The sequence below is a fragment of the Apiospora marii genome (assembly GCF_038362585.1).
Source record: "Apiospora marii strain CBS 49790 chromosome Unknown utg000002l_segment0_segment0, whole genome shotgun sequence".
Lineage (NCBI taxonomy): Eukaryota > Fungi > Ascomycota > Sordariomycetes > Amphisphaeriales > Apiosporaceae > Apiospora > Apiospora marii.
In genome coordinates this window covers 4,066,404-4,089,704 of record NW_027117373.1, presented here as the reverse complement: position 1 = coordinate 4,089,704, position 23,301 = coordinate 4,066,404, and the positions used below count along the sequence as shown (strand labels likewise).

Sequence of the window (23,301 nt, the reverse complement as noted above, 5' to 3'; positions counted from 1 at the left end):
TACGAGGCATCCCATTGCGACAGACCCCAACAGCCACCATGGTATCCTTTGAGGCGATTCGCGCCTCCAACGCCCAAATAAGCACCACTCTCCCGCCCGGGCTCGTCGCCGTCTTCGTAGGTGCGACGAGCGGCATCGGCGAGACCACGCTCAAGCAATTCGTGAAGCGGGCGCCGCAACCGCGTATTTATTTCATCGGTCGCCGCGAGCACGAGGGTGCGCGCATTGAGGCCGAGCTTCGCGAGCTTAACCCAGGCGGCGTGTACCATTTCGTCCAAGCCGATGTCAGCCTGCTCAGAAACGTGGATGATGTCTGTCGTCATCTCCGTGCCCGAGAGTCGGTGATCAATTTACTCTTTCTCACCTGCGGATCCTTGCTGTTCGAAAAACGTAAGTCTGGCCGGTCCCTATTTGTGTGCACGCTCATGATGTCTCTCATCCTCTATCCCAGAAACCGACGAGGGTCTTCATTATCCCATGGCCCTGATGTACTATGCCCGCACGCGCTTCATCGTCAATCTCCTGCCCCAGCTCCGGCAAGCGCGGTCGTTGCGCCGCGTTGTGACGGTGGCGGCAGGCGGCAAAGAAGGGCCCGTTTTCCCCGCCGACTTCCAAGCCAACAAGCTGGGTATGTTGTCGTTCCGACCTCACGCCACGTCCATGGTGACCTTGTCGCTTCTAGCCATCGCCCGACAAGCCCCCGAGATCTCCTTTGTCCACGTTTATCCCGGCTTCGTCAAAACGGGTATGTCGCGGGAGCTTACGGGCGTCGTGCCCGCCGTTACCAAGGTGCTGTTTGCGTCCGTGATGGCGATGCTTCAGATCCCCATCGAGGAGACGGGCGAGCGCCAGCTTTATATCGCTACTGCTGCCCGCTTCCCACCGCGCCAGGCCGACCGCGGCGCCGACGGAATTCCAGTGGGACCAAATGTGCAGATAGCCGTTGGAGCAGATGGCCAGCCTGGCGGCGGCGTGTATTCGGTAGACTACGAGGCGGAAGGCACCAGCCAGAGGGTCCAACATGTCCTGGAACAGTTTATTAAAGACGGCACGGCAGAAAAGGTCTGGAGCCACACGGAGGAAGAGTTCAAACGGATTACGGGTAGCACCACCGTCTAACTGCGGCGCATCTTCGCTCTGGCATTCCGGCGGCCCGAGGCGGCGATGCGGCTCTTGCACTACCCGCAGCAGACCCCACCCCACCCGGTGGACGTGCAGAGCGGCATTGGGGAGAGGGGGAACACACGGACGTGGGGTGTTTCATCAGAGCAACCATTCATACATATGTAGGACGACGTGGCGGGCTCGAGAGGCTTAGTAAGAGCGGCGACTGGGTCGAAGCGGAGCAGCAACCTGGACGGTGCTCTTTCGCGGTCAACACCGTTGACTGCTCCATGCGGCAAAGCGGCAGATCATCAGGTCTTTCCTCACTTTGGGTCATCCACTATGGCATCGAGAAGTGCAGTTGCGGAGGTTTCTCGATGTTCTTTGTCGGATTCTAGTTTCTTGGGTCCGACTCTAGCTGCATTAGCGACGAAGATCCTGTGAATTGACACCCAACTATGGCGGACTGGGACTGGATCGGGTCGCAGGCTGGCAGACAGGACAAGTTGAAGCATCCAATAAGAGTGAAAGTATTTTAACAGTTTTCAGAACATGCTCTCTTGCTCGCTCGATTGATGCGGTCAAACTTTATGTCATCGCCAACTGCGGCGCCAAAGTAATCCTGCTTAGCATGAAACTTGGACCCCTGAGCCCTATCAAGTGCAGGCCACCTCTGATTAGTAAGGCGTGATTGCTTATTTCTAGAACCAAAATCGATACAAGACACAAAACGTTCTTCAGGGGTTCTGGCACGAATTTGCCTAGTTCAGGAACAGCGAAAGGAATATATTGGGTATAATAACGGGGCACTCATTAGCCCAAGTACCCATATCTGAACCGTGTGCGGAGTCAATAGTTACATCAGGGAGGAGACAGTCCAGAAAGCCGACTGGGGGGAGCGGACCCGCCCTCCGCGCTACCCCTATTCACCACGTGCGTGGTATCAGATGCTTTCTGGGCGCCAACGCGCCTCAACACTTACCGCTCAACGAATTCCAAGACCATCGTCTTTTCGGAACTCTGGCACACTCGCCAATGGGATTCAAAAGTTGCGTGAGTTGAGGACTGACCCTCTCCTGCCAACCAGCCCCGTGCACACGGTCAGTGGGTCAATCAAATCGATCTCCACCACGCCTCTACCACTATCTAGTCGTCGTCGTTGCTTCTCCTCCCAGAGGCTTCCACTGGGCTCTTGCTCCTCGAGCGCCGCTCGGTCAGCCGCCCAATGGTGCGGAAGAAGCCCCGGCCGGCCATCTCGTCCTTGCCAATGATCCGGATGTGCAGCACGGTCCAGATGCAGGAGGCCATGATGGCGATCTCGGGCAGCGCCGTGAAGATGAGGTAGACGGTGGGGCTGCCGCTGACGGCGCTGTACATGTCGTCCTCGGTGATGGTGAAGAGGAGCGCGTAGAGCAGGCGCAGGCCCAGCAGCGGCAGACACAACACCAGACAGTGGAACTGCGGGGCCTCTTCCGGAGGCACCATGTCGAGGCCGCGGCGGCCGTCGTGGCGGACCAAGAACATGTACAGGAACATGGCCACCTCGAACGCGAAGAGGAGCGTCGTGATGGCCGTCCCGGACTGGCTGAAGGGCGTGGGCGCCAGCGGATCATCGTTTCCGGTGATGCTGACGTACCCGGCGATGGAGATGCCGATGCAGGCCCACGTGACTATCTGCGGCAGCATGAATATGAATGTGGGAATGACCTCGGCGAAGTGGTTTCTTAATATATGTCAGCAGCAGATCATTGATTTTTGGGCCCCGAAGAAGCAGGATGACAACTCACAACCTCTCGAGCATCTCCAGCAGCAAAAAGAACAAAACGAGGATCCCGAAGGACTCGCACACCAGCACGCCCGCCCACAGCCCGTCGGCCTCCCTCGCGTTGATGGCGGCCAGCATGCAGCCGGCGCCTACCAGGCGAAACAGCGACAGGAACGTGACGCCGAACCAGCCGAGGCGTCCCGTGGCCTTGAACCAGAGGCCGGCGGGGAGGAAGCAGGTGAAGGCGACAACTTGCAGTATGGCGATGCCGTCGCGGAAGTCGACCTGGCCCAGTGCCATGCCTGCGGTGCGGTCCGGCGCCGGCTCGACGCCCGCCCGATGTAGTACTTGCGCGACCAGCCGCTGCCCGGGCACACGCCCGCGGGGAAGACGTAGATGGTCGTCGTGGGACCGAATGGTAGCTGCGTCTGCTGCGACTGCGGCTGCGACTGCGGATGCGGCTGCGGTTGCGGTTGCGGTTGCGCCTGCTGCGTTGGTTGTCCGGATGAGCTGTGCGTAATACTAGGGGATGTTGGACCCCGTGCTTCGTCCTCCTTCACCTGCATGAACACTAAGTCGATGGAAAGCCAAGGTCTACTGTTGGCTTGCCATCAAAGTGGGAAAAAAAGAACATGAGAGGTAAATATATAATAGTAAAAACACAGATAGGTCCGAACGAAAATAGGGCTAAATAAAGCAGGTTGCGATCTCGGAGGAAGTCTGGGGCAAAAAGACAAATGTAACACAGGAAGGTGCGGCGTCTAATAGGTAGTGACGAGACGTCAGGTCTCGGCGTGGCAGGTCGAAATCAGTGCGACAGGACGCAAAAGGAGTACGCAATCTAAAGGGAGATTCTCGGGGTCCCGCTGACTCGGCACAAGCAACCGGGCGGACAGTGCTGTGGTCACTGGGGCGGCAACGGGACCGCTCCACCGTCTTTGATGGGTATACGGCTTGGCATCGCGGCTACATCCGTCACCTTTCGAGCTGCACAGACGTTTGCTCTGGCAATCTGATAAGCCCAATTGGGCAACTCGTGGTGGTCTAAACGTCCGCGGGCCGCGCCTGGGACGTTGCTCAATAACGTACGCCCCATGCTCTTCCTGGTCCCTGATGCTCTGATATATGGAACCGAAGCAGTTGTGGAGATGTTCCAGATGGAATTCGAATCATATTACCTCAGGCGCGGGCCCGCAGCTCCGCCACACAGACCCAGCAGGCTAACAAGGCCTCCTTGAGCTGGAGTGTCATCTCGCTAACGAGGAGCCTCATCTTCCCGTCTGCTTCAGATCCAACGACGCCTCCTTGCCCATCCTTCCAGATAAATGCCCCCTTGGTCTGGTTGTCGGCATGCACGGCGAACAAGAGCTTCTCCCTGATCTCGTAGCTCGGATCGTACCCGTGTCTCCGGAGCTGCTGCTCGTTCTCAGGGTTCAGGAAGTCCCGGCTCGCAGGGCGGGTGACATGGTAGAACTTGCACAGCGGCCTGCTGCTATGACCGATGCCCCCGAGCCCGAATGGCAGCCTCAGCCTCTTCTCGAGCCTAACATACCCCGGCAAACACCGCGAGTGCCGCCCCCGTATCTCGGGCGCCTCCCCGATCCGTGCGGGCAGGTCGATCACGTACAGCGTCGTTTCTTGGTCGAACTTGGTGATCATGTCGATCACCGCGAGGGACTCGGGAACGCGCCCTGCGCCCGCGGCCCCGGCGTCGGCTAGGACCTTGGCCCCCTCGCCGGGTCGCAGGGGCCGGAGGTGCAGCTTGTTCGGGGCGACTCGGCCGACTTGGTAGCGCGGCTTGCCGGTGTGGTCGTCGTCCGCGGCGAGGTACACGAAGTGGCGGTGCAGTCCAAATGCATTGGCGATGGGGTCGTCGCGGGCATAGTCGGGAGGCTCTTGTTCTGTAGAGCTTTCATTTGTATCTCCAGTTGCTGCCGGTGCCGGCGGGTGATCTGCAAAGGGGATCCCGTTGGCCTCCCTGACCGTCTCGGCATAGCCCGGCGGCTCAGAAGCCGAGCTCCTATCTCGTATACTTTGCATAATAAATATCTCAAGGGAAGAACAACAATTGTCTTGAGTCAGACTTATCAGAGGGAGAACCCGACCAAGGCCGCCAAAGATTTGCATCTGCTTATGTCCCAGGGAACACAGAGGATGGGCCTGACCCCGCTTGGGTCGACTCGGCTAAATGGGTTTGTGCCCGGCAAGTTGCATCTACATATCAATATTTCAGCCTTACCTCTTGATATCAGCCTGAACAGTTGGCTTCAATTGGTTCTCAACAATGAAAGAAAATGCTAGTTTGTTTACCATCTCTGTTGTATGTGACTGTCGTTTGTGACGGATATATATGCAGATCGTGGTATCACATAGACATCCTGTTCTCTCAGCCTCAATGCTGATTGGCTTTGGTCTGTTTACTTGGCTGACGCCCGCTAAGAGGACATTGACCACTGATGGCTGGGCTGTGATGTGCCCGCATGGCACTAATGCGCTCAACTGCATTGCCTCATTGGAAAGAAACGCCCGAGAGTGTGCCTTATCTCGGGGAGGGACACATATTTTGGAGCCTGGTATTGAAATATTCTTTTCTCCTCGTATTCCTTCTTTCTTCTTTCTTCTTCTATTCTTTCGATTCATATCAAGGTTTCCCGGCAGTCTCCTCGTATTTCCCACCTAGTACTTCTGAAGCCAAATCAGCTTTCCCACAATGGCATCTTTTGGAAAACTGAATACCTCCTTGATTCAGGGAGTCAATGAAAACACTCTTGCCTTGGCAAATCTAAATTTCGACTTCTCTCTCGTCAAGGTGCAAGCTCCGGCCGAATTCCAGCAGATAGGTCCCGCGCTGGCTGAACAACGGCGACAGAATGCCGAAGCTGGTACCAGTCATCAAACAGCGCGAAAACTTGGGGCTCTTTTCGAGTCTCTCGTTCCTCCCGTACCACGTGTGATCGCCGCATACGGCCACCGCGCCAGTGAGATCATGAAGAAGCCGGGTGCTAATCCATCCGGCACCACGGAGCGGCATGGCCCCTTTGCAGATTTCGTGGGTGCAGATGCCACTGGTATATGGGCCGCTGCGACATCGGGACAAGCTTCAATAGCTACCCACCTGCTCGCCTGCATGCTGGCCCGAACGTTCAACGACCCTGCCAAAGCAGTATCGGTTTGGGCGGAGCTTCTACATGAAAAAAAGAAAGATATCATGATGTACAATGCGCAATCTACCCTGGGTATGGCTGAGGTTGCCGCGCTCAATGCCTCTAGCCAGCAAGTAAATCGGGAAGAGCTCCGGCTTTGGGATGCTAGTGCGAGGGCTTGGTTGCAGACTGCAGATTCCGCCATGAAGAAGGAACATGTTCAATTGAACCTCGTCATTAAGAACATCAGGATGCCTGTCATGTCTGACACCTCGCTCTACGCAAGCGTCACTAAGGCCTGGATCCAAGCACTTGTCGGCATCGAGAGGCTGATCGCGGGTGAACCCCAGAGTGTGACGAGTGGTGCAATCCTTCTTGCCATATCGGCCTGGCACTTGTACCCTGATCTTCTTGTTTTTACTTCTCAGACGACCAGTGTTATCTTCAAAGACCCGTATATGAACCGATCGGGTGTGCTGACAGTTGGGATTACCAATTCTGCCCGCGCATCGACTGGCAAGGATGGCATATACTGGTCGGTCGCATTGTCACACTATCGCTACTACGGCCGCCCAGTCAGGGCGGCTAGTGAAGTTAACGATAGGCTGACGATGGACGAATTGTACGTTGTCACCTGTCAGGCATTCTGCCTTGGTTTGGACTACGAAGCCCTCATGTCATCAAATCCCTTGCACGACGTTCTGCGAAGGCGTGTGCGATTGAGTACCTTCGTCAAACAGCCGCAGCATGCAGACTCGACCCCGACAGCACGCTGATAACGATGATAGCAATGTATCAGTCGCCTGAAGGATGCAATTCAAGGACAGAAGTCCAGCGACATGATTACTATACTGCACTGCCAATTCGTCGCCCTCAGATACAAAACACTTCCGAAGTAGCCTCGTTCCTTCCTGATGGTGTCAATCCTAACTGGCGCAACTTATCGGATGTCTCAGTGTCGGGTGGCGAGAGGCGCCTAACAACCCATCCCGGGCCCCTGAAACATCGCAGTTGGAGGGGCTTATTCAGGGTGATTGACGATGGATCCAGGTATGTTGTACTGACCTCACAAGATCTAAAAACTACCTGTTGTGAGGCGTACAAGGATCTTTCAAATTTGGATAATCACCGAAGGGCCAAAGGAAAAGGGGCGGTGATTAGCCCACTAACCCTTCGAGATCCGATGCTCAATGGCGGATATTATTTCTTGCCCAATGACGGGGAACATTTTTTGGCGTGCGAGGCAGAACTACCGCGACTAGAAATCTTCTCCAGATCAACTATGAAGTTTTCGGCGGCTGTTACGGAGGCAACCAGGCGATTCACTCTATGGATTAGCAAAGCGGATCTTGATTCCCAACAGATTGCTGAAACAATCGAAAATTTGAACCAGGGGAAGGCAATATCTTTGCTGGACTTGCAAGCGTCTACCAATCTTCTTAAGAATGGTGTCAATCATTACTTGCTGTGGCATTACCTTGAGGGAATGGACCCGAATAATCCGGATGAGAACATCAGGTCTGTTTTGGATATAATGAACCAGGAACGAAGCTACTGTGCAAAGACTGTTACTTCGTTGAAGAACCTCGCCGGGGCTCACGAGATTTACAAGAAGTTTGAGGGTGCCACAGTATCGTCTGCTATTGTGTCCCGAGGTATACACAACGCAAAATGGAGTCGGCCTGAGCGGCTCCGCTCTGCGGCGTTTAGTTGCATTGCAATGATGGAAACGGGTACTTTAAATTTGGACCCAGAGAGGCTCGGTTGTATCTTGGCCTTGGCTCATGGCAATTCCATCTATATGATGCGTCACTTCATTACAGACTCGGCTGTGCACCTCCCCTCAAGCGACATTGTTCGTATTGTCGGTAACGTGGGAAGGGTGGGGATTAGCCTGCTGGTGAGCCCTGCTTCTCGACCACTTATCCGGCAGCTGAGCAACTCGCTGCGAGCCGTCACGTATGCCGATTTCGACGGCAAAAGGGAGAACAATTTTACAGGCACCTCGCTCCACTTATCGTTCACCCCCAATGAGTTCCCGTTAGACTACGGGGCTTCTGGTGTCATTGACCATCAAGTATTCTATGTTGAATCTGTTGTATCGGTCCATGACTCTGGTAAATGGGTTGCGGATCTGGATATACTTGGGGCTTTCCAGAGGAGAGATCTACATGTTTTGGAACATTCCAACGGGCTCCCCGATGAGAATCGATCAACACAAGCCCACGTGCATTCGAACGCCATTAAACAATCTGTACTGGACTCTTTTGTATCAGTTGATACATGGGAGGAGGTTCTAGACACCCCCCAACGCATGCGTTGGTTCGGGCCAGTGGTAGCTGGGCGGCACGACTCGCAGCCCTCGCCGTCATTTTCCAAAGCTTAGAACAAGGCCCAAAATTTATCGTAGACGATGATAGTGACGGCAACACGGACTGTGAAGCAGAAGAATATGAGCAGCAGCAAGGACGACTCAACTACCACAGGTGTGGCTCAGTTCGTGTCGTTATTCTGGGAAGTGAAGAGGATGTGTGTTGGGTTTGTATGCATGAACGGTTGACCAAAAATGGATGGCTGTCATCTCAGGAGCCCTGCTTTGTTCTCGTTTAGCTGGCATCAAAACAGGTAGAGATTAGAGTAACATGTGCGAGATATTTTTAGACTCTTACAGTTGCGGCTTAACCAAGTTCATATCAAATTAATGCCTTTCTCTGGATATCTCGATCACTCAAAAGTACGCCACCGCACTAACATCATTCTCCCCCAAGTTCCCCAACCCCCAATTATCCTCGACCGTCTTGAGCCCACTGTAATGGTTATACTTGGTCGCGACCTTCGTCCCCTCCTTCCCACGTACGGCACCACCCAGCAGCAGCGTGAACACTTTATTGCTGGACAGGTAGCTCTCGGTCTCGTCAAAGGTGACGACGACGAGGGTGCGGTCCGTGTTGAACTTGGGGTCGGCCAGCAGCGGCGTCAGGAAGTCGCGCGTCCACTTCCCGGCCGTCGTCACGGACGTGTCGTGCCCGTCGCTCGTCATGTTGGGAGTGATGAAGAGCCACTGCGGCAGCTTGTTGGCCGCCAGGTCGTTGTAGAACATGGTCAGGTTCTTGGACTTGGCGAGGCGGTTGGGATCGGATGTGACCGAGTCGTAGCTCATCAGGGGGCTACATACAGTAATTACTTGTTAGTCACTACCCCATGGTACGCTAGTGCCTGGTAAAAACTTACTTGTGTTTGCGGACGTAGTCGTTGGCGCCGTTCTTCTGGTTCTTCCAGTTGCCTTCGAAGCCCGAGTAAGGCATGTCCTCCTGGTACAGACTCCAGCTGATGTTTTTGGCGTCCAGCAGATCGACGACCGTCTTCTTGTCGGCGCTGATGCGGTAAAAGCTGTCGCCGGTGACTTGGAAGGTGCTGCCGCCGGCCGCAGCCACGTAGTTGGGCTGTGACGGGTGGGTGATGGCGTAATATTCGGTCAAAGTGATACCCTGCGTGGCTAGTGCCGACAAGCTCGCTGTGGATGGTAGTCTTGTTAGCCTTTAAAGTTTTTTTTTTTTTGGATACATGCATGCAGCATGCATGCAAGAGGCGAAACCCAATTACTCACGTTCGCCCGCGGCCATGTCGAAGTCGGTGTTCTCCAGCCAGATCTGCACGAAGCGGTTAAATGTCTTGCCCTGGACATTGCTGGTCGGACTGAGTGTCAGCGCCGTAGCCCGGGCCGCCGCGACGGAGGCGGTAGCAGTCGCGGTGTACATGGTCGGCCCCGGCCCGACGGGGGCGACTGACGTGGACTGGCCGTTTCCCATTGTTGCGGGGATATGGAACTGGATGGGTTTGCGTAATATTGGCAGGGGGATGGCGGCAACACTGACAAGACAAGGGACGGCAACACTGACAAAGCAAAGTGTACGCGGGGTGAATGAGGGTGGAGATGGTTCTGTATTTAAGCTTTTGGACGTCTTGGTTTGCCGCATGAAGGGACTGAGATTGAGCCACTCGGAATCCATATTCGCGAGTCACGGCTTACTCACTCCCCCACGACCTGCCTTTCTAGAGCACCTCCCCGAGAAGCCCATGGCGGTGCAATACTACGTGGAAGATGCCATCGTGGCCGTCAGCTGTGCTCGGGTTGGCCCGTAGTGGCCGGGACTGCCTGAAGGGGCTTAGGTGAGGGCGGGCTAATGCTACGGGGATGGCTGGACTAGGGTGCTTATCAGCCCAGCCAATCAGCCGCCTCCTTCCGACCTCGTGGCACACTACACAGCCAGGTACGGCAGTTCAGCGCAAGCCCCTTCGGCTCTTTCCTAGCGGCTAAGAAGCTTTCTCGGTCATAGTTTGAGGCAGTATCAGCCGCCTCGTGTAGTATCGCAGTGCGTACCGAAATAGATCCTTGTGTGTATCGTTGATGCGATTGGTTGCGCGCCCGAAGTATTGGCTGAAGAAATAACATTTTGCACTGTCAATCAGGATCAACTCTCCAAAACCGCAAATACCCGCCCTGTAAATGCTACCCTGACGCCAGAGGTCCTATATTATAAGAGGTCGTCGAAGTTGGAACAATCCTTATTCACAAATCCACACATCTTGCGCACATACGCCTATTTGCAGTATTACCTCAGCCAATCTGGCTTCGAGTACCCGTCCATATCGATGCTGCTTCACTCATAAGGCTTTTTGAAAGTCAGGCCGTTTAAGATGAACAGATGTATTGCATTGACTTGAAACGTCCATCTCAGATGTTTCAACAGCTATGTCTTATCCCCTCTCAAACGCAACGTATCTGACGCACGTAAAACTCGTGTACTTAATCAACCAATGACTAGCAAACTTCCCTGTCGTTCCCTCAGGAAAACTTCGCAAACAACCAATGCCAACCAACAATGTGTAAATGCAAAAACCAGGTTCCCTCTTCCTTAGTTTCATGACAATCATCCTCGACGAGTACTCTCAGCGATCATGCAGATCACCAACACGCCGATTGGCTCCTTGACCTTGAGATATCGCATCCATCTGACTGCGTAAGCGATTTGCTTCTCCGTCGCCTGGAGAGCCCAGTATAGGGGCTTGATCGTAGCTGTCACGTTGGCCTCAGTTCCGCGCTGAGCACGCCAGGCCTCCAATACCTCGAGTGCATAGTGGGCATAACGCAGTTCCTTGGAGTTGCCGAACCACTTCTTCTTGACGGCCTCTTCACGGAGGGGATTCCAATCCTCTCGCTTGGTGTATTCATTGTACAGGCCCCCTACTAGGTCGCCATGGATGTTGGAGTAGTCTGTTCGGAACAGGACGTCCTTCTGCATGAACTCTGCTAGGCAAGAGCCGATGTCGAATGCATTGGCGACTTCCGCGGCGCTGAACTCGTCGTATCGGTCACCGCTCAGGGTGTCTAAGAAGAACCGGGGTATCTTGCGGAGCTTGCTGTTGGCTTGCAGTGCGGCCGATACATTTGGGAGCGAAGGTTCCAACTCCAAAGTTTGGGTCCCCATGTCCATTGTCACGACGGACTTCTTCTCCTCGTCTTCGGTTTGCGTCGCTATCTCGACTGTCTCAGGTCCTCCCTTTGTGTTGTCCTGATCGCGAGTATGGAGTCTCGGTCTTCCTCTGACCCTAATCATATAAGCATTAGCTCATTGATGCCAGAACTTGATGGTGGGTGGTACTTACTTGATCTTGGTTGTGCCCGTCTTGGGCTTCACGCTCTGTGGCTGTAGTTTGGTCACCGTTTGATGAAGTTTGAACGCTCGTCGTTGGAAAGCGTGGGCGTCTCGCTCGATGTTCTCGTCACTGGCTCGAGCAGAGACCATATCCAGATGCAATCCCATAATGTCGGTGTGAGTCGACATGGCGTCGAGTTGCAAGATGCGCAGGTGGTCGGGGCAACCATGGCAAGCATCCTTGATCATGCCTTCCAACTTGGTCATGGTCTCTCGCAACATTTCGAGAGCTTCTCGAGTGACTTCCATAGCGATGTCCGCAGGTGAGTCGTTGTCTTCCTCTTCTTGGGCTCGCTTTCGCTTGCGGCCTCGAGTACCAGACGACGGCGGCATCCTGGCTGTGATGGGCTGATCCGGGGAACTTTCAACGTAACGTTCTTAAGATGCTTGCTTGTTGACGCTCGGAGAGGGCTGTTGTGATGCAAGTTGCAAGAGAATAGGGTAGAAAGGGAAGGTGGGACCGTGAGACGACGAATATAAGAGGTATTATTCCTGAATGAGGCCATCGTTGATTGTTCCATCGAAAGGTGGTAAGCAACCAAGGCCGTATTCTGGTGCCTAGAGCTTTTATCTCTCCCATATTTGCTCTTCACCTACACATCACAGGAATAATCTATTTGAAGCAAAGCTATATAGGGTGGAAGCACGAACGTGGATATTAGGTGAAGGCAATCACGTGTATGTGAGGTGAAAGTGAACTTGCGATATAGATCGCTGAAACGCAACTCACCTTCACATACGACCATATCCTGCTGAATACTAGGGATCCCGTCCGCTCTCCCATATATAAGCAGCAGAGAGCCGAATTAGTACTAGGGTCGGTGACGACCTGGGAATCCTCGGTGTTGTATGTTACATTTTACATTTTTTGCCTTTCAGCATGTCTCGTTCTTGGGCAGGAAATGTTTCCTACGATAAACGACCCATGGAGACCTAAGATAGCGCCATTGGGCTTCTGGGCAGTTTGCCGTGCCATGTTTCGGCCCAGTTGAGACTAAGGGACGGCCCGTGAACGAGCCTACAGCATACTTTTTTTTTTTTTTTTTGATTATTATTTCTTTGATCCGGCATATAAAATCCGATTCGATGCAAGGCAAGGCTAGCAGAAACTGAGGACTCACGTATAGTAAGTAACCCTCAAGTATTACAACTCAAAATGAAGCCATGATACATGATACAGCCCAACTCCCAACCTGCTCAGTGGGTCCTGGGTGACCCGCGGATCCCGCCGTCAAAGTAGACGCCAGACTAGAACCAAGTAGAAATGCAAACACTTAATGATGGCCTCCGTTGGGACGTTCTTATTGTGTTGTCGTACTATCGTGGCTGGTTCCTCAACTAAAAAAGCTTGGTGCTTGGTGGAGGCCCACTCCGATTGATCGTGTTCGGTGGTAGCGATGGAAAGAGGCCTCTTGGACTTCAATCAATCTGGCAGGAGAGTAAATTGGAGCCTTAGGACAATTCGCCTCTGCCTTACAGATCGGGCCAAGCCAAGGGATCGACCTCCTTTCTCACATGGCAAATGGTTTAGATTGCGAGCTAGCACGGTTCACGAGCGAAAACTCTGCCACGTCAAATCTCGAATGGACAGGAGGAATGGGCAGCCCGCGGCGTTCCCAGGAGCCCAGATTGAAGTGCCAAGAGTGGCAGCATTCTCGAACAAAAGGAACCATTTTCTCCGTTGGAAACTAATCTCCCACCCCGGTCGCCCGCTCCACCGCGAGCCCCGCGGACCAGCTTCCGACCGTTTAGGAGACTGCCCGAATGGATCGACGCGCATGGGCTTCCCCCGGCCTGATTGGTCCTCTGCGCCCGCAAAGATTCATGCATTGATTGACAAGTCCCGTCGCGACTCCACATGGTCTGGATTGTTTCACTGCCAACAACTGCACTTTTTGCGTTGGGGGTGCGCATTTGTTTACTCGACGTTGGCTCGTTGGCTGCTTTCGACCAGTGTGTTCCTGGCCGATCTGGCCCAATAAGTGACTCATCACTGGCGTATATGTCGCAGCCCAGGGGTGGTCCTGCCCGATGTGGTAACGGCAGTATATCTCGACGCATTATGGCGCGCCTGATTGGATCGCGAGGTTTCTCGTGTGTCAAGAGCCATGCGAGGCATCCGTGCCCTGATCGCCAGACTGTGCGTGCCAGCCCGGTCGACCCAGCGTCCTGAATCCCGCGCACCACACACTTGCACCTTGTTTTTAATGCGCATGCCGCATGCGGTTACATCAGATATGATGAGTCGACGATAATTTTAGAGCCAGGGTTGGGTTTCGCGCGCCGTGAAAAATAGAGGCCAGCATGAATGTAAATAGGGCCCTCCGCGAACCTCCATCCTCCTGGAGGCTTCCCTTTTTTCCCCTTCTCTCCTCGGGACTCAGTTGGGTGTGTTTTTTTATGCTTCGTCTTTTCACCGTTTTTCGTAATCCAACTACTGTCACTCCTTTATACGGTCGGTTTTTATTTTCACTTTAACGCAAAGAAGATTCCCATCTTCCGCATTGCGCGTGCGTGCATTATCAGGATATCCCCCGAAGAAACATCGAAAGAAAAAAAGAGAACAAAAAAGAAGAAGGAAGCGATCCCTAAATGTTGCATTGGGAAGACCCATCTCCGTCGAGGGGCCAGGACATGAACATGTCAGACATGGCGGGACGGACCCGGTCCGCGTCGGATTCCGATGAGAGAACCATTGCCGAGTCGGTGCACTCGGCCACAGCCCGACACACGCCGAACCCCTTCATCAACCACCGCCGCAAAACCAAGCTCGAGGTCGACGACTACTTCGAAGGCCCGCGCGACATCGGCAAACACTCGAAATGGCCCGTCTTTTTCCAGATGCACGGCAGCATCATGCCCAAGATGGTGATACCCATGCTCATCGTCGGCGGCTGGTCCACTCTGGTCTGCTGCCTCTCGCTGCTAGACCACTGGATCGGCCACCTGGACCTCGGTATCGACTCGGTTCTGCTAACAGTGACGGGTTTCGTCGTCGCCTCGGCCCTCTCGCTCCGCAGCTCGACAGCCTACGAACGCTACGCCGAAGGTCGCCGCTACTGGGGCCAGCTCACGCTCAACTGCCAAACCCTTGGCCGTGTCATCTGGCTGCACGTCCGCAACCGCCCCGGCGAGGAGAAGGAGTCCCTCTTGGAGAAGCTCACGGCCCTGAACCTCCTGGTCGCCTACGCCGTCGCCCTCAAGCACAAGCTGCGGTTCGAGCCCTACACCCACTACGACGACCTCCAGGAGCTCGTCGAGCACCTTGACACTTTGGGCAAGACGGCCACCGAGTCGGGCGTGTTTGAGCCCAAGGAGCCCAACTTCTTCAAGGCCTGCGGAGAGCGTCTTGGCCTTAACTTTGCCACGTCCAACCCGCGAAAGGTCATCAAGCGTGCGCGCGAGGAAGGCGTGCCGCTCGGCAACCTTCCCCTCGAGATCCTCTGCTACCTGGCCTCGTACATCGACGACAAGATTGAGGAAACCACCCTGCCTTCGCCCGGTCTGCAGACGGTCGCCTGGACCGCCATCACGGCCATCAACGACTGCATGGTCAACACGGAGCGCGTGCTCAACACGCCCCTGCCCATCGCCTACTCCATTGCCATCTCGCAGATCACCTGGGTCTACGTGCTCCTCCTGCCCTTCCAGCTGCTGCCCCGCCTCGGCTGGGTGACGATCCCCGCCAACATGCTCGCCGCCTACATCATCCTGGGACTCCTGTTCATCGGGCGCGAGGTCGAGAACCCATTCGGCAACGACGTCAACGACCTGCCGCTCGAGCTCTACTGCGGCAACATCGTCGAGGACCTGCACGCCATCACCTGCCGCCCCCGCCGCAAGGCCAAGGAGTGGATCGCCAGCAGCAAGAACCACATGCTGTTCCCCCACTCGCGCAGCGACTACCACACCTGGATGGAGCGCAGCGAGGGGTCCATCACGCGCGTCCTGCGCCAGCGGCCCATGCGCAGCGCCCACCAGGAGCAGGCCAGCCTGAGCCGGCCCGGCTCCGCCCACGGCAAGAGCGCCAGCCGGCCCGGCACCACCAACGCCAACTACCCCAGCCTGGCGAGCCCGACCAAGAACCGGCCCCACGTGAGTGAGGACATCGTCTAATAACGGTCGACCCTCATCATCATCGACCCCATCAACCATCACCACTCACTCACTCGCCCAGAGACCAAATTGGACCATAAATCGAAAAACGGGAAAAACCATCTCTCCTCTCTCTCTCCACTCTCCTCCATCCTCAATCAAACCCATAATGGCAGCGCCAAAAAACACACCCTCGAATTCGCGATACCCACTTGCTTTCGGATCAGCTTCTAGACACTTTTTGCATTCCTCGTTCGGCGGACGTTTTTGTTTTTTATCGCACACTCGCACACTCACACTCACACACACTCTCTCTCTTTGCGGCAGGCCCGGCGTGGCCTTGCCGCCCATCCATCCATCAACCTAAAAAAAGTTTATTGTCGAATTTTTGGGGTATCGCATCTTTTTGCGGACAAGGTTATTTTGACATTATGCACGGTGTTAGTGGCCGCGCATCATGTCTTTTTGTTCGTAACGAGTATGATGCCCGCGTTTTTGCTTTTTTGCGTTTCCATGTATTCTTACGCTCCTTACCACCACTACCATACTCATACTCATACCCATAACTCCCCTCAGAAACGAGGGGGTATATGGGACCGACTTGATTCGTCACGCATTTATATACTATGTCGCGGACGAATAGATATCTTGGCTGATCCAAATTGTGCAAAACCCTTCTGTAATTATCGTGAGGCAAGAAAAGACCTACGATGACGTCATCACCTCGGCCGGTTGTGGGACAGGGGAGGAAGGTCTTTGCCCACGGTAGGGGCATACTGTTCGTAGCGGTGTTTACAGCAAGCTGTAGATGTCAAACTCGAACGGCATTCTGCAGCTTCAGGATGTCGTGTATGCCCTCGGCTCTCTAAGTTGTGTATACTGGATGCGAGAGGCATCCTACACAAGTCCTTGGTTCATTGAAGGACTAGTTTGCAAGTTGAGCAGGTATGTTGGGACGACACAAACTAGAGAGATTGGAGATTAGGGATCCTATCCACTGTGGCCAAGTCACAGGAGTAAGTCTAGTGTGCCATCTCTATTTCGTCCGTCAGGGTTGGCATGTATCTAATTCAAAAATGAGACATGCACAATGCTCCTCCACTATCATGATCTGATGCTAAATAAATCAAAGCAGCGCTCATGCGCCGTTCAAGATCTTGTCTATGATAGCAGCCGCGTGCAAACACTCCTCATCCTTGAACGTGGGTGTGATGACCTGTATGGAACAAGGCGCGCCGTCTTGCAGTTCCGGGTTATCTGTGTTCGGTAGTTATTAGTAGGGGCATCTAAGATAAGAGTGGCATCTTGCCAAAATGCATGAGACAAGTGATGGGAGGAAAGGAGGTGGCGGAGAAAAGCAACTTACAGTCAGCATCGAACGCCGCATGCCCCTTCATGGGGTTCGGATCCAGCGCCTTCGACGAGGAGCCGTACGGGATGATGCAAGCCGGATACTAAACAAAGTTGAGGCCTGGTGTCAGCATTATCCGCATTCACTCCTCAAATTAAGGCAGGGGTCTCTCGACTCACGTTGGTTACATTCCAAGCCGCCGTATAAACAGGCACCCCAAACGCATCATGCCCCACCGCCGTACTGACCGCCCCCGGCGCCACCACGACATCCAACCCGTGCCCCAGCCACGCCCGGCGCCAGCCGTCGCAGTACTCGCCCCGCAGGCGGTGCCACTCGGCCACCTTGCGCGCCTCGCTCCACTCGGGCGCCAGCGGCGGCGGCGTCCGGGCGAACGGGTGCACGCCCACCGCGAGCGACTGGACCAGGGGCTCCCCGAACTGGGCCTCCATCTCCTCGTTGGTGGGGTGCCCCTCGAGCCCGTAGAAGGCGAAGGCGAGGCGGCCGCCCAGCGCCATGGACCGCGCCGGGTCCGCGGGCAGGCGCACGACGGTGTGGCCCGCGGCTTCGAGCTTGCGGGCTGCGGCGTCGAGGGTGCGCTTCACGGGCGGGTGCAGCTGGAACTCTTCGTCCTCGGGGGCGATGCCGATGACCAATTTGTCGCTGCCGGCCGTTTTCTGGTCGAGTGACCGCCAGGGGATGTCGATGGCGGTGCCGTCGTACTTCCACGGGTTCTGGCCGAAGACGATGTCCATGAAGAGCCGCAGGTCGGCTAAGGTATTGGCCATGGGCCCCGCGGCAGGGGTAATGCCGGGGAGGAAGTTGCGGGGGAAGGGGCAGGCGTTTTGTCCCCCGAAGGGCACGCGGTCCGCGGTCGGCTTGAAGCCGTAGATGCCGCAGCAGACCGAGGGGATGCGGATGGAGCCGGCGATGTCGGTGCCGACGCCCAGGGGCGAGCCGCGGAAGGCGAGGAGGGCGCCCTCGCCGCCCGTGGAGCCGCCGGCGTTGAGCTTGGTGTTGTGGGGGTTCAGGGTGCGGCCGAAGATGTTGTTCTCCGAGTCCGCGGTCTGTGTCACGGTCGGTGTAAGCGATGAGGGGTTGAGATACCTTTGGGGTCCAACTTACCATCATGGTTTGCGGGATGTTGGTCTTGCAGTACAGAATCGCCCCTGCGTCTTCGAGCAGTTTGACTAAGGCCGACTCTCCCTCAGGGATGGGCTGTCTCAGATACTCTACGTACCCAACTGTGGCGTAACGTCCCTTCACCACGAAAGAGTCCTGTCAACCCTATATTAGCTTCACCCGTCTGAGCATAAAGTAGACCAAAAAGGGGGGGCGTCTCACCTTCATGCTGACGGGCAACCCGTGCAGCGGGCCCCGGACCTTCCCATTTTTCTCCAGATACTGGTCGGCTTCCTTAGCCCTCTCAATGGCCTCGTTGAAGAAGATCTCTGTCAAGCAAGAGGTCTGTTTGCAGCTGTGATTAGCAAATCCGGCTCTCGTGCGTTGGTGTATGACCGGGGGGATGCAAGAGCGCCCACCAATTGTTGTGCGAGAGCCGCCCGCTTGCAAAAGGCCACCGTGACCTCGACGGAAGTGAGCTCCCGCGCTGCCAACTTGGGAAGCAGGTCCCGGGCCGTGTGGTTCTCCGTGATGTCCAGCTCGCGCTCGGACAGCAGGCCGGACTGCTTGGCGGCCTGCAGCTGGATGAGCCGGCCCTCGTCGGCGGTTCCGGCACCGCTCAGCCGGTCCAATTTGTCCTGCGGGAGGCGCCAGTCTGCGGGGATGTTGTTTAGCTGTTCCAGAGCGTGCTCCTTGGCGACCACCTCCCAGGATGGTCGCTGGCCCTGGTTTATTTCGCCCATTGTCACAAGCGGTGTGTAGGGAATGCAGGCTTGCTGAGCTTTCAGGAACCGTGGCCTTTTGACAGAAATTTCTGAACAGCAGATATTGATACTATCCCGAAAAGGCAAGTAGATAAAGACAGGTGGTCAAAGACGCAACAATATCTCTGAATTTGTAGGGGAGTAAGGAGTGATCTGGCACGGGATAGCCACAAACGGTCGTCGGAATGTAGCGGTAGCGGGGTCCGAGGCCATTTGCCGCGGACGCGATTCCTGTAGCCGAAGTGCTAACTGCGGAGTCGGGCTGAGCCATCATGCGGCCTTTCTTGGTACAGGGTCCAGCTGTCCTTATCAGTCGGGATTACAGTGGGGTAGACCCAGGATGGGTACACGGTGGAGATGCCGCGCGGCTAAGTAAGTGCGAACGCGTAGGCACTTGGGGTCTCGGCCGAGAGTGAAAATAATACGGGGAACCTGTATATTTTCATAACTGATGGTATTGGTTGCTGGTGACATATCAATTAGGTTTTTACGATAATCATGTTGTTAACTATGCCTTGGCACTCTTTGATTCACCATAATACTGCCCCTGACCCCTGACTCCTAATTGACTCCCAAACCGTCCAATGACCACGTTACTAAACCTACACGAGTCAAATGCCCTCTAAGCCCTCTCGAAACAACGCATCTAGGGGTGAGAATTGATCTTCTCCACGACCTTGTAGTACCGCGGCGCCAGCGCGGTGCGGATCCTCTTGCCATAGATGATCAGCGGCAGGTGTAGCAGCCCAATCACCAGCGAAATGCACCCAGCCGTGACGTACATGTAACCGACGCCCATTGTGGCCATCCAGGGGGTGAGCGCGACGGGCACGACGATGGAGAAGGCGTTGCGGAAGAAGGCCACCAGGACAAAGGCTTCGGCAACCAACTGAGGGAGAGTTAGTTAGGACACGGGATACAAGTGGATATGGTGCCCTCTTCAGGGGGAGGTGTGCACTTACGTCACGATAGGTGTCAATCACCAAAGTAAATGCAATGTCTCCGTAAGAGCCGAGGCCGAAGGCGAAGAAGGCGCCACCAATGCTTGGGTAGATCCAATGCATTCCCTACGGAAGGTCAGTATCATGCGCAATACTCCACGAGCGGGGAAGAGGGCTTCAACATACCTGGCCAGCAGTCACCCCGAACATGCACAGCCCTCCCGCCATGAACAGCGTAGGCGGCATCAAAATCCAAAGCCGCATCTCGGGCTCGAACACGCCGCCGTTGCGCCGGGCGAACCGCTTGATGGACCAATCCGAGACGGGCCCCCCGTACAGGGCGCCGAAGACGTTGCCGACCAGCGGTCCGAGCGACATATTGCCGACGCCCTGCGTGGTGAAGAGGTAGGGCGGCGCCGAGAAGATGACCGACGTCGACGTCAGCATGAGCACGAGCCAGCAGATGCCCGACGCGAACTGCAGGGCCGTGAACAGGATGTGCGGGAACGCGGCGGCCGAGAGCGGCGCGACGGTGAGGCGCCAGAGCGGCTCCGGGGTCGGCGTCGCGAGCCGCAGGCGCTGCGCGTACGTGTGGGGGATCGTGTTGACCTCGCCCAGGGTGTGCGAGGGGACGTGGTCCAGCTCCGTCTCGACGTCGTCCTTCTTGTCTAAAGGCAAGGTATTGCCCTCGGCGGCCGTGGCGGGCGACTGGGTTCCGTCCTGGGAGGCGGCGCGGATGCTGCTGCCGCTGGCGGTGCGGGTGTACTTGGTCTCTTCGAAGGCGAAGATGTAGACGAAGGTCAGGATGGTGAAGCCGATGGCGAGGGCGTAGTAGGACCATCGCCAGCCCTGGGCGGCGGCTTGGGCACCCGCGGCCATGGGTGTCAGGAAACTTCCGATCATGACGGCCACGAAGTAGCAGGCGTTGGCGCGGGCTCTTTGGTGCACGAAGAACAGGTCCGAGATCTGTGTAAAGCGCATCAGTAATTAGATACCTTCCGTTAGGCAACCGCATTTCCATGCCCGAAAGAACTCACCGTCATCTGCACCGTCGTCTCATTCACCGCGCCCGCGAGACCGGTGAAGAGGTTGGTGAGGATGACCTCGGCGTAAGTGTTCATGCGGGCGGTCCACCAGGTGACGGCCGCAAGGACCACGATCGACACCAGATAGACGGGCCGCCGGCCGTACTTGACGGCGAAGGGGACGAAGAAGATGCATCCGGTCGCTAGGCCGGCTAGCTGGACCGAGTTGCCGTTGCTGAGCTGCGGGATGGTGAGGTCCAGATCCACCGAGATCTGCTGCCAGAAGACTGTTTGGATTGTGACTCTGGGCAGTGGAAACGCCGGCTGATGTTAGAGCTGAACTTTCTACATTGTAGGATCGGCAAGGACCGACTTACAGCGTGAATGCGGCAATAGTCATGCCCGTCGCCAAGCCGAAATTGACGGCCTTACGCCACGCTGGCCAGTTCTGCGTGCCACAATGCCCGTGTCAGTGCTGACCCCCTATGTGCAGCCGTGGTAGGTCGCCCAACTCACCAACGGCTCGTTTGGGTCGCTCGAGGGACGCGGCCAGAGCTGGACCTCGGATTGATCGAGCGCTGTTGCGACTGGTAACGGAACTGAGTCAGCGATGCAGTCGTGGCAGTCATTCCGGCTGATAACTCATACATTCGACCAGATTGATGGTTCCAGGGGGCTCAGTTCGCGCCATCTTGAAGATATCGGTGACAGAGCTAGACACGGAAGGCACTGACTAGGATACAGGTGCGGGCTAAAGATAGACAGGCACTCAATCACTGCAGTCTCGAGGGATGCCGTCAATAGTTATCGGAGTTTTAAGTCATTCTCGATGTGTTCAGAAAAAGTAGTTGATCCCCTTTCAGCTGAACGATATCGTGGCAGGATGAATGGGAAACAACTTGGTCTCATGTAGCAATCGGTGGGTGTTCGAGTCAATCCTCGCTTCATCTAATCTTTGCCATGCGACGTTATCAAGGTAGATCTGCAGGTGGTGGCCAGGGGTCAGGATGCACGACCTATCGCGTGGCCACTGATAATCAGGGATGGTAGGTTACAGCTGCACTGCATTACCCCAAACCTCCCCATTTTAAGCGGGGGTGACGAAACGAAGCTCACCAACCCTACCGGTAGATGTGTCCGTCCAGCTGCGATACATAGACGTGGACAGTCGTCGTCGAGCTCGGCAGTATCTTGGAGTTGCTTCGTCAGCTGGAGGCCAGCACTACCGATCTAGTGCAATTCATACGTCCCAAGCTCTGGGGTAGCGCCGTTTGGAATAAGTATAGCTGGTAAGCATAACCCAGAGAGGAATTGGGTTCAGCACTAGTCGTGCGCCTGACTATTCAGCTTCTCCAGTTCTTTGTGTGCCCGTTGGCCCGAAGGCAGTGCTACCAAGAACCTGGGCGTTTTTGCCGAAAGTTTGGAGTTTGGATGTGCATCGTCGCGGGAAAAAAGAGGGTCCATACTAGGCCACGACACTGGCCGGGGGAAACACCCGGTTTTGGACCAGCCCGGCTGCGCACATTTTAAGGTTCAATAAAGGGACCAACTCAGATGCCAACTATGGCCGAGCGCCTATCCACTTTGGGCAGCCCCTTTGGCCAAGAATTGGGCCTGCAGGGATCATGCCTATCTACGATGATCGTAGCCCCGAGGAGATTAGCCGGAGAACGCCGAGTCATGGGAACATTTTATCGACGAGACATAAAAGACGGTCATATATCCAGAACTAAGTTTCTGCCATCGTGGTCGGTCTTGTTCATGCACTTGACCAACCGGCAGATGGGTTCGTGATGATACACACAGCCACGGTTATCTCAAGCACCCTCGAGAATGTCGCCTTTCGGCCCCCGATCCAATTTACACGCCCGGAAACAACATGTTGCGGGATGGAGCGCGCAATAGAAGGACCTCGGACAATGCCGGCCAGGTGATTCCCCAGTCCAGATGATTCGGCGTGGACAAGTACACCTTCGTCAGCAAATACGGGTGGGTTCGGACCGGATAGAATGGGCGGAAGGGGACAGTGCTCTTCAAGGGTGTTTTCTCAACAACTTGAAACCACCAGGAACCCCTTACTGGAGAACGTCACCCGGGTCATGCCTCGCATTCACTTCCCGAAGGTGTTGGGAACTCTCTGTATCTTACCGTCCTAGGAAATCGTTCTGCTCAAAGCCACCATTCATTCATTCATTCATTCTGTTTGTATTGATTTCTACCTGAGGGAAACCCATAGACGCTCAAAGCCACCATCGCCAAAGACGTACCGACGCA

General features: G+C 55.4%; 10 protein-coding genes across 10 annotated transcripts; 5 read left to right on the top strand and 5 right to left on the bottom strand.

Moving 5' to 3' along the window:
* Positions 1 to 38: 38 nt before the first annotated feature.
* Positions 39 to 1,119, top strand: PG985_002972 (uncharacterized protein; the record flags this gene model as incomplete). The annotated part of the gene is made up of 2 exons (XM_066822741.1): positions 39 to 390; positions 452 to 1,119. The coding sequence occupies 2 exons, from the start codon at positions 39 to 41 to the stop codon at positions 1,117 to 1,119; spliced, it is 1,020 nt and encodes a 339-aa protein (XP_066690173.1).
* Positions 1,120 to 2,250: 1,131 nt separating this feature from the next.
* On the bottom strand, positions 2,251 to 3,169 carry PG985_002971 (uncharacterized protein; the record flags this gene model as incomplete). The annotated part of the gene is made up of 2 exons (XM_066822740.1): positions 2,251 to 2,827; positions 2,892 to 3,169. 2 exons carry the CDS (start codon positions 3,167 to 3,169, stop codon positions 2,251 to 2,253), a joined length of 855 nt encoding a protein of 284 aa, XP_066690172.1.
* Positions 3,170 to 4,219: 1,050 nt separating this feature from the next.
* PG985_002970 (uncharacterized protein) lies at positions 4,220 to 4,588 on the top strand (the record flags this gene model as incomplete). The annotated part of the gene is made up of 1 exon (XM_066822739.1): positions 4,220 to 4,588. One exon carries the CDS (start codon positions 4,220 to 4,222, stop codon positions 4,586 to 4,588), a length of 369 nt encoding a protein of 122 aa, XP_066690171.1.
* Positions 4,589 to 5,579: 991 nt separating this feature from the next.
* PG985_002969 (uncharacterized protein) lies at positions 5,580 to 6,788 on the top strand (the record flags this gene model as incomplete). Its single annotated transcript, XM_066822738.1, has 1 exon — positions 5,580 to 6,788. The coding sequence occupies one exon, from the start codon at positions 5,580 to 5,582 to the stop codon at positions 6,786 to 6,788; it is 1,209 nt and encodes a 402-aa protein (XP_066690170.1).
* Positions 6,789 to 7,294: 506 nt separating this feature from the next.
* PG985_002968 (uncharacterized protein) lies at positions 7,295 to 8,398 on the top strand (the record flags this gene model as incomplete). The annotated part of the gene is made up of 1 exon (XM_066822737.1): positions 7,295 to 8,398. The coding sequence occupies one exon, from the start codon at positions 7,295 to 7,297 to the stop codon at positions 8,396 to 8,398; it is 1,104 nt and encodes a 367-aa protein (XP_066690169.1).
* Positions 8,399 to 8,740: 342 nt separating this feature from the next.
* PG985_002967 (acid phosphatase phoa) lies at positions 8,741 to 9,821 on the bottom strand (the record flags this gene model as incomplete). Its single annotated transcript, XM_066822736.1, has 3 exons — positions 8,741 to 9,179; positions 9,244 to 9,526; positions 9,620 to 9,821. The coding sequence occupies 3 exons, from the start codon at positions 9,819 to 9,821 to the stop codon at positions 8,741 to 8,743; spliced, it is 924 nt and encodes a 307-aa protein (XP_066690168.1).
* Positions 9,822 to 10,943: 1,122 nt separating this feature from the next.
* On the bottom strand, positions 10,944 to 12,062 carry PG985_002966 (uncharacterized protein; the record flags this gene model as incomplete). The annotated part of the gene is made up of 2 exons (XM_066822735.1): positions 10,944 to 11,622; positions 11,680 to 12,062. 2 exons carry the CDS (start codon positions 12,060 to 12,062, stop codon positions 10,944 to 10,946), a joined length of 1,062 nt encoding a protein of 353 aa, XP_066690167.1.
* Positions 12,063 to 14,378: 2,316 nt separating this feature from the next.
* Positions 14,379 to 15,845, top strand: PG985_002965 (uncharacterized protein; the record flags this gene model as incomplete). The annotated part of the gene is made up of 1 exon (XM_066822734.1): positions 14,379 to 15,845. The coding sequence occupies one exon, from the start codon at positions 14,379 to 14,381 to the stop codon at positions 15,843 to 15,845; it is 1,467 nt and encodes a 488-aa protein (XP_066690166.1).
* Positions 15,846 to 16,962: 1,117 nt separating this feature from the next.
* Positions 16,963 to 19,040, bottom strand: PG985_002964 (uncharacterized protein; the record flags this gene model as incomplete). Its single annotated transcript, XM_066822733.1, has 6 exons — positions 16,963 to 17,081; positions 17,191 to 17,278; positions 17,355 to 18,242; positions 18,301 to 18,453; positions 18,520 to 18,642; positions 18,717 to 19,040. 6 exons carry the CDS (start codon positions 19,038 to 19,040, stop codon positions 16,963 to 16,965), a joined length of 1,695 nt encoding a protein of 564 aa, XP_066690165.1.
* Positions 19,041 to 19,707: 667 nt separating this feature from the next.
* On the bottom strand, positions 19,708 to 21,427 carry PG985_002963 (major facilitator superfamily transporter; the record flags this gene model as incomplete). The annotated part of the gene is made up of 5 exons (XM_066822732.1): positions 19,708 to 19,950; positions 20,024 to 20,128; positions 20,189 to 20,968; positions 21,040 to 21,331; positions 21,405 to 21,427. The coding sequence occupies 5 exons, from the start codon at positions 21,425 to 21,427 to the stop codon at positions 19,708 to 19,710; spliced, it is 1,443 nt and encodes a 480-aa protein (XP_066690164.1).
* Between the last annotated feature and the right edge of the window lie 1,874 nt (positions 21,428 to 23,301).